At 41.4% G+C, this 12,549-nt stretch overlaps 1 protein-coding gene across 1 annotated transcript in view; it reads right to left on the bottom strand.

Moving 5' to 3' along the window:
* TMEM108 (transmembrane protein 108) overlaps positions 1-12,547 on the bottom strand; it is a 109,929-nt gene extending 97,382 nt beyond the window's left edge. The window contains exon 1 of the mRNA XM_028129059.2: positions 12,508-12,547. Coding sequence (XP_027984860.2) covers positions 12,508-12,547 — 40 coding nt within the window. The remainder of the gene's footprint in view (positions 1-12,507) is intronic.
* Positions 12,548-12,549: the final 2 nt, after the last annotated feature.

The raw sequence follows: 12,549 nt of genomic DNA, 5'->3' as shown, positions 1-12,549 counted from the left end.
AAAAGACCACATACTGCCCTTGCTTGTGCTTCTTCTTTGGTGAGCTTGTCCCAGGCTACCTGCCTCGGGTATGGGGATCTAGTGACAATCAGGGGCCTTTTCTTTGTTTTAGAGCAAGAACATTCACCTGTTTTAAAAGTGTAGAATCAAAGGATATTAAGAGTAGGAACAACCTTATAAACCACTTGATGTTCTTTTTTAATGTCCTTTTTATAGGTAGATAAACAGAGACTCCTTAGAAATGGGTAAACTGAGGCTCAGAAAGATGAAATCAATGACAGCAAGAGCAGTATTAGAACCCAACTTTTTTGACTCTCAAATGTTTCTGCCACAGAACTCCTCTTCTGTCTGACACGATATGTCTTGGGTAAAACAGCAACTATTGCAACGTAGGCTGCTTGATATTGTTTCTCTGAACACTGAATAATGGATGTCAGAGACCTCCTAGTCTGAGCCTCCCATCGTACAGATACATGATCAGAGGTCCAGAGAGATCTCCCCATCTGCTCATTTAGTTCTCAAAATGTCATAGCCCCCAACCCTTTCATCTTTTGTTTCTCATTATACTCTCAGCTTTCTTCCTCTTGATTTTACTCTGCATTTCTTCATAGAAACATGAAATATCTGCTTAGGAAATACTTCCTTAAATACTGTGTAAAGAAAAACTTGGTGGGAACTTATATCAGAAAAATCTAAAAGAAAAGTTATATTATCCCTGGGACCCAGGAAATAACTTTCCTTTTAGAGTTTTCTGATAGTATCATAAATACTGTTTAAAACACTACTGTCTTCCTAACCATTCCCTTGCTAAAATTTCCATTCAGTCCTCTACAGAATAGCCACATAACTCAAGGAGGAACCTATTAACACAGCCTACAATGTGTACAGTCGTGTAGCTCACAACTTGAATAACCTCAGATGATGGCCCTGTTTCCATTCATCTCACATACCCAGACAGTTTCAGCTCTTTTAATACTACCATAGCAGGGAGTTGAAATGAATCATGTTTTACTTTCCTTTCATCCTTCTTAATCTGTGAACAGCAATATTTATTCCCATGAGTCTATCAAAACTTGAAATGAATGTGGTTCTGGTCACTCATTTATTTCAAGGGTACTCATGTCAACAGATGTGGTGATAATGGCAGTGATGATAACAGAACTCCAAAATAGAAAACTGTTAGTGAGCACAATGCTGTAGGAGTCCCATAGCAGCAGTGGTTAGAACTAGTCATTTCTAAGAAGCATTCCTATTGCCTTTATTTTACTCTGAAGAATTGATTGCTTGGCAGGCTCTCTTGTTTCATGAGTTACCCTTCTGTCTAGAGTTTTATGCTTACAGCCAAGAACACAGAGATGACTAGATGACTATCCAAGATTCAGGTTTCCCTCCCCATGGAGAATACTTCCCAGTCCCCTTGCATCTAGATGGAGCCATATGACTAGTTCTAGCTAATGGGATGGAAGCAGAAATTTATGCGTATTACTTCCAGGCAGAGGAGAATAAATCCAATATTTATCTCCCTTCTGTGACAGTCTTGGAGGCCAGCACTGAAGATAGTGGGATCATAAGATGGGAGAACCCTGGGTTTCTGGTCAGACCTTAGAAGAAAGCCACCCAACCAGAAACATTTGCTTGGAAATTTTGGGTGAATGAAAAATAAACCTTTCTTTTAAAAATATTTATTTTGATTGTTGATACTATTACAGATGTCCCCATTTCCCCCTACTTTGCCCATTTCCACCTAGCACCCTGGCATCACCATACTGCTGTTGGTGTCTATGGATTATGCATATGTGTTCTTTAGCGAATCTCTTCACCTTCTTTCAACCAATCCCTCCCTCACTCCTCCCCTCTGACAGCTGTCAGTCTATTCCATTTATCCATGCCTCTGGTTCTATTTTATTCATCATCTATTTTGTTCATTAGATTCCACATACAAGTGAGATCATATGGTACCTGTATTTCTCTGACTGGCTTATTTCACATAGCATAATAATCTCCAGGCTCATCTATGATGCCCCAAAAGGTAAACATTCCTTTTTTTTATGGCTGAGTAGTATTCTATTGGGTAAATATACCACAGCTTTTTAAATCCACTCATCTATTAGTGATGGGCACTTGGGCTGTTTCCAGATCTTGGCTATTATAAATAATACTGCTATGAACCTAGGGGTGCATATATTCTTTATGATTGGTATTTCAGGATTCTTAGGATATATTCACAGAAGTGGGATTACTGGGTCAAATGGAAGTTCTATTTTAAAAACTATTTTCCACCAACAGTGAACTAGGGTTCCATTTTTCTCCACATCCTCGCCAGTACTTGTTGTTTGTTGATTTATTGATGGTAGCCATTCTGGCAGGTGTGAGGTGATATCTCATTGCGGTTTTAATGCGCATCTCTCTGCTGTTGAGCATTTTTTTTTTAGTATGTCTATTGGCCATCAGTATGTACTCTTTGGAGAAGTGTCTATTCAGGTCCTTAGCCTATTTAAAAAATTGGATTGTTTGTCTTCCTGGTGTTGAGTTGTATGAGTTCTTTATATATTTTGGAAATTAACCCCTTATCAGATGTATCATTGGCGAATATGTTCTCCTATACAGTGGGCTCCCCTTTCATTTTGTTGATGGTTTCTTTGGCTGTACAGAAGTTTTTTAGTTTTATATAGCCCCATTTGTTTATTTTTCCCTTTGTTTCCCTTGTCCTAGGAGATATATCAGCAAAAATATTGCTACCAGAGATGTCTGCAATTTTACACTGCTTATATTTTCTTCTAGGATTTTCATAGTTTCGTGATTTACATTTAAGTTTTTTATTCATTTTGAACTTATTCTTGTGTATGGTGTAAGTTGGGGGTCTAGTTTCATTTTTATGTTAACTCATTGTGATCTTGGGGTTGTTTGTTATAGCAGATGGCATATATTGATGAAATAATAACTATCAGTTAGTTGGTTGTATGAAATTCTTTTAGAGAAGAAATGTGATCTTTATACATTATATCCTCTGTAGTGCATTGAAATTAAGTGCTTAATAAATGTCCATGAAACTCTGCCTTAGAAAAAGATAATTTTTAGATATCTTTCTCAGGGAGTTTCAGATTTTTAAGATTTTATTTGTTTGCTTTTTAAGGGTTACATCAAGATCCAGCACAGTGTGTGGAATGGAATAACAGACACTCAAATATTTGTTGAATAAATAAAACTAGTGCATATATTTACCTATTAATCTCATTCAGTGCCCGTTTGGGTTACAGAATGGCTGGCTATGGACTGACTGAGATCCTAGGAAGCTCACTAACCCATCAGACATGCCAGCAGGACTATACAAATCAAAGACTAGACATCAAATGAAGTGAGACAAACAAAGGGATTCTTGTTTCAGTGATATGATATAGGATGGGGCAAAAGTAGGTTTACTGTGGTTCGTATGAAATAATATAACGATTAAAAAATAATACAAGAATAAAGTCTGCATTTCTCATACTCACAACTGTAATCCCACTTCTGCCCCGCACTGTATATGATTTTAGACAAGTGGATCAATGCCAAAGAATTCTGCTTTGTGAGATGAGAGAGGAAAGAGGAAGAAAAATAGGAACAAATTAGAGAATTGAGAATTTTAAAAGGTGTCCCTACATCTACAGTTAGAGGTCATAATGTTTTAATGAGATATCATCTCAGAATGGCTATCATAAAAAAGATAAGAAATAAGTGTTGGCAAGGGTGTGGAGAAAAGAGAACCCTTGGGCACTGTTGGTGATAACGCAAATTGGTACAGCCACTAGGATCCCTGTTCTAATTCCTTATACTCCTTTATCTGCATTTCTTAATTCTGTGCTACTCTGAGACCCTAAGCTTTTTCAACATATTTTTATCACCTCTCTTCTGGGCTCCCTCATTGGGTCATATCATCCAGATTTGACATTAGAAATTAGGAAGCAACAGATATTTCATTGGTCCCATGACCATAACTTGCATTTTTTTTTTCTCTTGAAATACTGTAACTGTAGAAGGAAATGATCTATGTTGAATGAGCTTGGCAGTAAGGCATAGTAGCCCCTGAGCAATGAACCAGTGAGGATGTGAAAGAAAACCAAGATGGGGCAGGAGCAGGAGCAGGAGCTGGAGAAAAGAAGCCAGCTGCAAACAGCACTGCTGCTGACAACCTAGGAAGTCCAATGGGGTGTATAAAGCCACCTGGCCTTCACCGGGACAGGTAATGAGAGCTCATTAGTGCAGCTTGGGAAATACCCAACGGCTACAGACTAGGTCAGCTTCCCTGTCACAGCACTGGGTGACCAGCCTGTCAAGGGCAGGCCCTCAGTGCTGAGGACTTACAGAAAACAGAATCCAGTTCCCTAGTGGAAGACGCTGACGGGTGTGCAGTAGGCAATCCTGAGGTGGATTTCTGGCAGGGCTCTCATGCCCACAGGGCTCTCGTTCACAGGAAACGAGTGCCAGGGGGAGAAATCAAGGCAGAGGTCCGAGGCGGGGTCGGGGAGGACACAGCAAGGCATGAGGGGGACAGCTGGCTGCTGTAGAACCCAGGAGGTGGCAGTAAAGCATCAGTTTCCGTCCTTCATACTCAGAGTATTCCCTACTCTCATTTCCCACTCCAACTCCTTCAAAGCTTTTCTATAATTAACCGAGTGTGAGAGAAACCGTTTAAGGGCCAACACTCCCTGCCCTTCGCTGCTCTGATGCTGCCCCATTGTTTGACGTATTTATTTACCTCCCGAATTCCTCCGATGCAGGCTGGCCCATGACTGTCTCTGCCTCCTGTCACATTGGCTGGAACGAGGTTTAAGTGCCGTGACTAGAATATCAGACTTGACACAAATTGTTCATGTTTCACTTGGCAGTGTGAAGGAGATGTCACTGTTATCCATGTTTCCTATCTGGCCTTTTCCACCTCTACCCTCCCACATCCAGCTGGTACCCAGAATAAACAACTGGACGCGGAGGAGGGCCGCCAGGGGCCTGGAACCTCTCTTATCATCTGGTGGCCTGGTTAGCAGCCACCCAAGGGTAGCAGCCTTCAATCTGCAGAGGGGTGGGCGCAGAATTTTTTGAGGGCTAGATAAAGACAAATTTAATTCAAGAAACAAGCGGGATGTATACTGGGAGCCAGATTTCTTTTCCCATCCTTTTTCACAGTTGCTATAATAATCTAAGACTTCTAAAAATATAGCCATAAGGATGGCACAACCAGAGCTTGCTAACTCAAAAATAATGAGGCTAAATGAACTACAGATTCGTCGGCTTATGAAAGGAATGGCCCATCGCCTTAATGGGTTGTAACATTTCTTTTCACAAATATTCCACAGCCTATATCTGACTTGGGAGAAAAACCCTCTCTTTAAAAAAAAAAATACTTTTATTGATTTCAGAGGAAAGAAGAGGGACAGAGATAGGAACATCAATGATGAGAATCATTGATTGGCTGCCTCCTTCATGCCCCACAATGGGGATCAAGCCTGCAACCTCGGCATATGCCCTGACTGGGAAGAACCATGACCTCCTGGTTCATAGGTTGGTGCTCAATTATTGAGCCACACCAGCTGGGCAAACCTTCTCTTTATCCTGCTACTGGTTTTATTTCTTTAAACAGACATAGGGGTGGGGGCAGGGAGGACAAAAATACCAACCACCAGAGCTGCTAAAACCAGATGAGACATATTGCAAGAGCAAGGCTGGACAAGTTCACTGACTGAAGGTGAAAAACTACAAGAAGAAACACACAATCGGATGGCACAACCAGCCTAGCTAGTAGGTCACAAGGACTGTGACTCAGGTAAAATATGGGGGTGGTGGGACTCTGGAAAGGACATTAGACTTGGAGTAAAAAGACCTGGATCCAAGTTCCTTGTAGGATTTGTCTTCCCTGGGTTTCCATTTCCTTAATGGTAACATGGTTATAAAATTACGCCTGTCGACAGGGTTGTCGGGATAACTAAATCGCATTTGAGATGTGAAAACACTTTATGAAGTACAAAGGCTCATTTTCACCAGTCTCCTTTGGTTGTAGTGCTGGTTACGGGGACTAATCACGACCTCTCTCCGACTTTGGGACCAATTAAAATGTACATAGAAGAATCAGAAGTTGGATCAAAAGTCATCATTATTACTAGTGACGTTGGATTCAAGAACCTGGCTTGACCTGTTGCTTCTTACTATAGCCTGTAACAAACTATCTTCTTTTCATCTTCTGTACCTGTCTTCTTGATTATACTAGAAGCTTCTAGAAAGCAGAGATTATGCTTTCCATCTCTTTGTATCCCCAGAATTTTCCACAGTGCCTGACAACCACACGATTAATCATGTTTGTACTCTAGTCTCTGTGTGAAGGCTGGGAGCTCTTGGGTTCTTCTTGGATTCTGGCCTGAAGAATCTCCAGTATCCATCTCATTTGTAAAGGCAATGATTAAGTGTTTCAGAAAACTCTCAGAGAAGTCTTATTATAAAGCCAACATGAAGTTTCTGGAAAAAATCCCTTTTCTTCATTTAAAAAACTCTGCTCAAACTTCTCTTATTCAGAACAATCTTCAGAGTTTTACCAGATCCTAATAAGCTAGAAATCTCCATGTTAGATCAGTCCCCATGGGATGAGGTTTAAGTGCATTAATGGGGGTTCCACTGAACTGAAACCTGGGTGAGGACATGCTAGACTGTCTTTCACATTTCTTTTATTTTTTAACTTTTAAGCAGGATTTGCTAATAGAACAACAAAAGAAATAAGTTAACTGAGGACAGTAGTGAAACAACAACCATGATTGGAAGGCATTTTACAACTTATAAAATGTTTTCATACCCTTCTGACTTAATTCTCAACAATCCTCAAGGTAGATGTTTATACTCATCATCTGTGCACTGGAGTTAAGGAAGATGAAGCAGTTCTGGGAGGTCAAGGACTCTGTACAGTCACATAACTATTAAGAGAAGAAGTGAGATCTCAAAGTGCATCCTTTAAATCCAAACACCACATGTCTTAGCAAAAGTATATTCCTATAGACATTGGAAGTTACTCATTAAGAGTTAACATTTAAATTTGCTTTAGTCAACAGCTCTCCTAAGTGTGAGCATGACTACCCTCCAAATGTACCCGGAAGTCATAAAACTGAGTTTCTTTAAAATATTTTATTCTTCAGTCTTCACTGGCATTGCTTCAATGTCTTATTAAGGTTTGTTTAATCTGCATAAGAGTTGTTGACTCATACAAATTAAAAAATTACAATTTAAAATGTAAAAGACATTAAATCAACACGCCTAAACTTCCTGGGTTAATGTCACATTTCAAAGTGTCACTTCCTCAATTTTTCTGTGTGAATGACTTATCCTTCAGAACCAGAGACCTGTTCTCCCTAGAGAACATTTGCAAATCTTTTCATAATGAACAAAAAATCCAGCCACAAATTCTTGATTTGCAAAAGAATTACCCAGCATAAAGTGAGAAAGAAATAGTCAGATAAAATCAAAACCTAAGGGGGCCCAGTGCAGTGACTAGCCAAGGGCCACACTCTTGTTTTCTCTTTGCTTTATAACCCTAGCTAGTCCATGCCTAGCACTCTTCTCATCCTTAAAACAGAGTAAAAACTACGTTCCAGTAACATGAAACTTCAAGTTCCAATAGTTTTTAACCTACAACAATGTGATTCTGTAGGTTTCCTCCCTGACATCCATCCTCTAACTTCCTAAGTCAACCTGGTTTTGTTCCAAGATCCACTTCATCACCAGGCACTCAAGGGATTCAGGGATGCTGAGAGCATCTCCTGACACAGAGTAGTCCTTCATAAGTCCAAGACAGTGATTCTCAAAGTGTGGTTCCTGGACTAAAGCATCAGTGGAAACTCAGAAAGGCAAGTGACTGCCCCATCCCATATCTACTGAATTGGAAACTCTGGGGCAGGGCCCAGCAATCTGTATTTAAACAAGCCTTCCAGGTGATTCTGTGGGATGATGAAGCTTTAAACCACTGCTCTAAGCCAGTGATTCTCAACACTGGTTGCACATTAGAATCATCTGATGCCCAGGCCACACACTCCCCATCTCCCCCCAAGATTCTGATTTAACTGATCTGGGTTGGGGTCTGGCCAGGCAAGGGGATTTGCTAAAAGCTCCCAGGGGATTCTGGTGTACAGGCAGGTTTGAGAAACACTGATGAAAGCCAATCAGTGTAATCCAGTCTAAAACACTAAATTGCACTGTCGATGAAATGGATGCTTCCATTTCCATAATCTGACAGAAGACCAACGTGTCATTACCATTATTATAGCCATTGGTGGTTCCAAGAGAGAACTGCAGGCGGATGAACTGCTCTCTGCTACTAAATGGAGCAGAAAGCTCCTTTATTTTCTCAAGAGCAGCGCTGTGAGTAGCATCAGGAGCGATGGATCTGCAAGGGGTGGTGCATAGGCAGTCCAACAGCTGCTTAACCGGGGAGGCCCCCTCCATTGGTATGCTTTGTATGGAAAAGGGTGAAAATCATTTGGAAAGAATTAGTGGTCAGCCAGGATATGAACCCATGCAATCTCAATCCAGAATCCAAGCCCTTAACTGTGGCTGCCACACGGTCCCCTCCATGGAGGTTAGGACCCGGCAGTGTACAAGGGAAGGGAAGTCACCTTCATGCCAGAGGAGGAGGAGGTGAAGAGCGCTCATTTCACATACACACACAAGGCAGTATCTTTATGATTGCCTGTAACATCTAAAAGAACCCACATTTATTTTTGTTTTGTTTAGTTTTGTTAATCCTCACCGGGGGATATTTTCTCCATTGGTATTCAGAGAGAGTGGCAGCGGGGGAGAGACACACAGAGATAAACCTGGATGAGAGACACACACCAATTGGTTGCCTCCTGCAAAGCACCCTGACTGGCACCGAGGTACGTGCCCTTGACTGTCTTGGACAAATGCTCTACCTGTTGAGCCAAACCAGCGAGGGCAAGAACCTACATTTCTGAAGTCAACAATTTGTTTAGACCTAACTACTATGTCAGTTACGATTTATAACAACCCTTCCTCCTTAACCTCAGAGAAAATGTCCTCTCACTTATCGGGAGAAACCAACCGCGACGACAGACTACATGAGCCCACTTTAGTTAGTGACAGCCCAGCTACTCGGCTCTCTCTCCAGCTTCCAACGGGAAGCTCTCTTGTAACACAGGGCCTTCCTGGGGTGGGAGCTGGGAATACAGATGGGTTTGCTGAAACTTGGCCCTAAAGCAGAATTTTGTGGCAGGAGCTCAGGGACTATGTAACCCAGTTAGCCATAATCCATCCTAGTAATTCTCTATTTTATCCATATATGTGTCTCCACATTGTAAGATGTAATTGATGGTATGTGATAGTTTTATAGTTCAAGCAGCATTTTTTTTTCTTTTTCAGTGGTTCATAAATAACAGTATATCTTACAATGAATGAAATTGTAGATTTGATGAAATATGGTAATTCCATTAAACATATTGAATCCCACTATAGTTCAAGGTCTAGATTAGGCTAGAGATAGGGGAATGAATGAAATGGAGTCCCTAAACCCAAGCAGCTGGAAGACAGGGAAACAAGTACATGCAGACCCAGAGCTAAATATTTCGTGGGGGATGAAATGCCTGTTGTGGTGGCTGGAGCACACTGTGGGCATCCACTGGGTAAAGTGGGGTGTGGTAGGGGGTAGGGGCATAAAGGAGAGAAGTGGCGAGAGATGAGGTGCCAGGCAGGAAGAAAAGACAGGCATGAACAAGGAGGTCAGAAAGACCTGTGTGTGAATTCCAGCTCCATCACTCACTACTGGGTCACATGAACCAGTCCTTAACCTACTCAATGGTAACACTTCTTCATATGAAAACAGGGACCTTTAAAATAAAAGAGAGGATGCAGGGAAACTGATCCGCAGATGTCTGTGAACACAGCAGATACTCAAGAGGGCGCTGATTCTCTGGCGATTATGACTCATGAACTGGCTCATGTCCACTAGTAAGTAACTGCTTGTTTGTTTGTTTTTAACAGACACTCTCTACGGTAAACGAACGGTGACTACAAATTCTTACTAATTTCCCCGTTGAGAGGTGGAGTCCAATCCCTCACCCTTGAATCAGGGTTGGTCTTAGTGACTTCCTTGGCCAACACAATGTGGCTGAAGCCCTGTCTTGGGATTTCTAAGCCTAATTCGTATGAAGCCTTGCAGGTTTTGCCCTGGCCTCATAGCCGTGAGCTGCCATGTAGGAAGTCTGTACACCCTGAGGCCACTGTGCTGTGAGGAAGCCCCACTGTGTCATGTGAAAAGGCCTCAGGGAAAAATAAATGTCGGGCCAGCCCCAGCTGTTCCAGTCTCCAGCTGCTGGAGTTATTCCAGCCCAGATCCCAGACACTGGAGTCTCTGCCAATCCCTGCCCAAATTGCACATTCGTGAGCAAAATAAATGACTGTTATTGCTTTAAGCTACAAAGTTTTGAGGTGGTTTGTGATGCAACAAAAGATAATCAGAACACTCTCTTTATCAGGTTCCCCCCCCACACACACACACTCAAAATTAAAAACATCAGTTTGCTGAGTTATATTAAGTCACATATTAAATTTATGTTGGTTCTGTAGTTCTCAAGTCTATTTTAGACACTGAAAAACATTTTGTTTGTGGACATTGTTAATCTAGGCATAACTTATTAATTGGTTGACCAATGATATATGGAGCTATTATGTGTGTATGTGTGTGCATGCATGGCAGATACTTTTCTAAATATCCAATTCCTCTCATGAGAAAAAAATGCTACAATTAACAGTCCTTCATCTCAATGAGCTTGTGAAAATCCTGCTCTGAAGTCATACTAATTGAATCTAATGCCTGAGTGTTCCACCCTCCCAGCTCTGTACAAAGCTGGGCTCTAGCCCACAACCAGCCACCTAGTAATCAGAGCAGTTTATCGAAGGCCACTATCTACCTTCCCCCTAACCAGTAGGAAACTGCCTACTCTGGGCTGCTTGCATTGCTAGGCGAGTTCGCAAGGAAAGTGTTAAGGCAGAGTAGATTTATGAAGTGATCCAAATAATCTTTGAGAAAACCCCTCCAGGTTTTGCATATGCTCCACTTTGAAAGGGCCTTGTGATAGCCTAAGACTTGACTCTGAACCACAGAATACTCACCTGATGCCTTTCAAACAATATTGGGCCTTATAATATTATGCAAACTTTGGGGCATATAATCAGCATAGGTGAAAAACATTTTGCTGCCTCCCAAATTGACTGTGCTCTTTTTCATTTCCTGGTTCTTCTGCCTGCAAAGCCTGTCTCCCCTTCTTGAGGGTGTGTGTGTGTGTGTGTGTGTGTGTGTGTGTGTGTGTAATCTTATTTGCCCTTCAGATGTCCTCTCTCCCAGCAAGGCAGAATTAATCATTCCTTGATGACATTGCGTCTTCAATCTGTAAAGCCTTTTCTTTAACAAGAAAGCTTATCATTAAAAATAAAGAGAAGCAACAATAAACCCACAGTCCTATGGAATACATGGAGAAAGGACGTAAGAGTCCCTATAACTCTTGGCGACATTCCACCAGGCTGAAAACGGGTTGACGTGATCTGTGTTTCAGGGATTATAATTCAGCAGCAGAAATGAGTTGATTAGAATACCATCCAGAATGCTGTCTGTAGATAAAGTGCTTTGAACTGGGGTGCAATATAACCTGAATTGCTAAATTCTAAGGGCCGACTGGTGATTTGCATCTCAATCTCTTTTCATGCTATTTTCTTGGCAAAAAGTTAATAAGGAGCCACTCAGCCTAAGAAAGATAGGCCCTCTATTTACCTCGGCAAGAACCAGACAAACACAATGAATTCCAGCTTTTCCCAACTCAATGGCTTTTGTCTGACCCGGAGTGGGTCAGTCTGAACCTCAAACCCACCAACTGGTATTGGTTTTTACATTCATTCATTAACAATTCCAGTCTCAAAGGCTATATAGGCACTAAGTAGCACCTGGCACTTTGTAGCACAACCCACAAAACACATGAGCAACATGCAGAAAGTCATAATTGAATACTTTTCACTCTGTCACCAAACTTAAAGAAATTACATTTTCAACACTCATTATTTAAGAACATGCATAACTATGCAAAACATTCCAAGCCAAAGGCTGTGCAGATACTGAATGGTAATGGGTTCCAAGTAACAAAGTCCATAAAACACAGCCTACCATTCCCTCTCCATGGGAAACTTACAGAGGGTCACACTGGAACACCCTTTATTCTGCCACAAAAAAACAGGAGCAATAGTGTTTTTGACACTCATTCTTGAACTAACTATGCTGAACATGTTAATTTAGAATTATTGTAACAGAATCTACATTACAATGGATACCCAAGGCAATAGAGTAACTTAGATGAAGCAGAGGGAAAATTCACTGTCCTCTCCCATTGACCAAACCCTGGTCTTCCTCCAGAAAGTATATAAGTTTCTGGCACTGGACAAACAATAAATAACATTGGTATATTCTAGGAGAGAAGGAAGGCGACATCAACTTACTTAACAGTTGGCAATAGAGGGCCTGTAAACTTCTCTTCATGG

This window comes from Eptesicus fuscus, chromosome 18 (assembly GCF_027574615.1).
Source record: "Eptesicus fuscus isolate TK198812 chromosome 18, DD_ASM_mEF_20220401, whole genome shotgun sequence".
NCBI classification, from domain to species: domain Eukaryota; kingdom Metazoa; phylum Chordata; class Mammalia; order Chiroptera; family Vespertilionidae; genus Eptesicus; species Eptesicus fuscus.
This window is presented reverse-complemented; position numbering and strand designations above follow the sequence as displayed.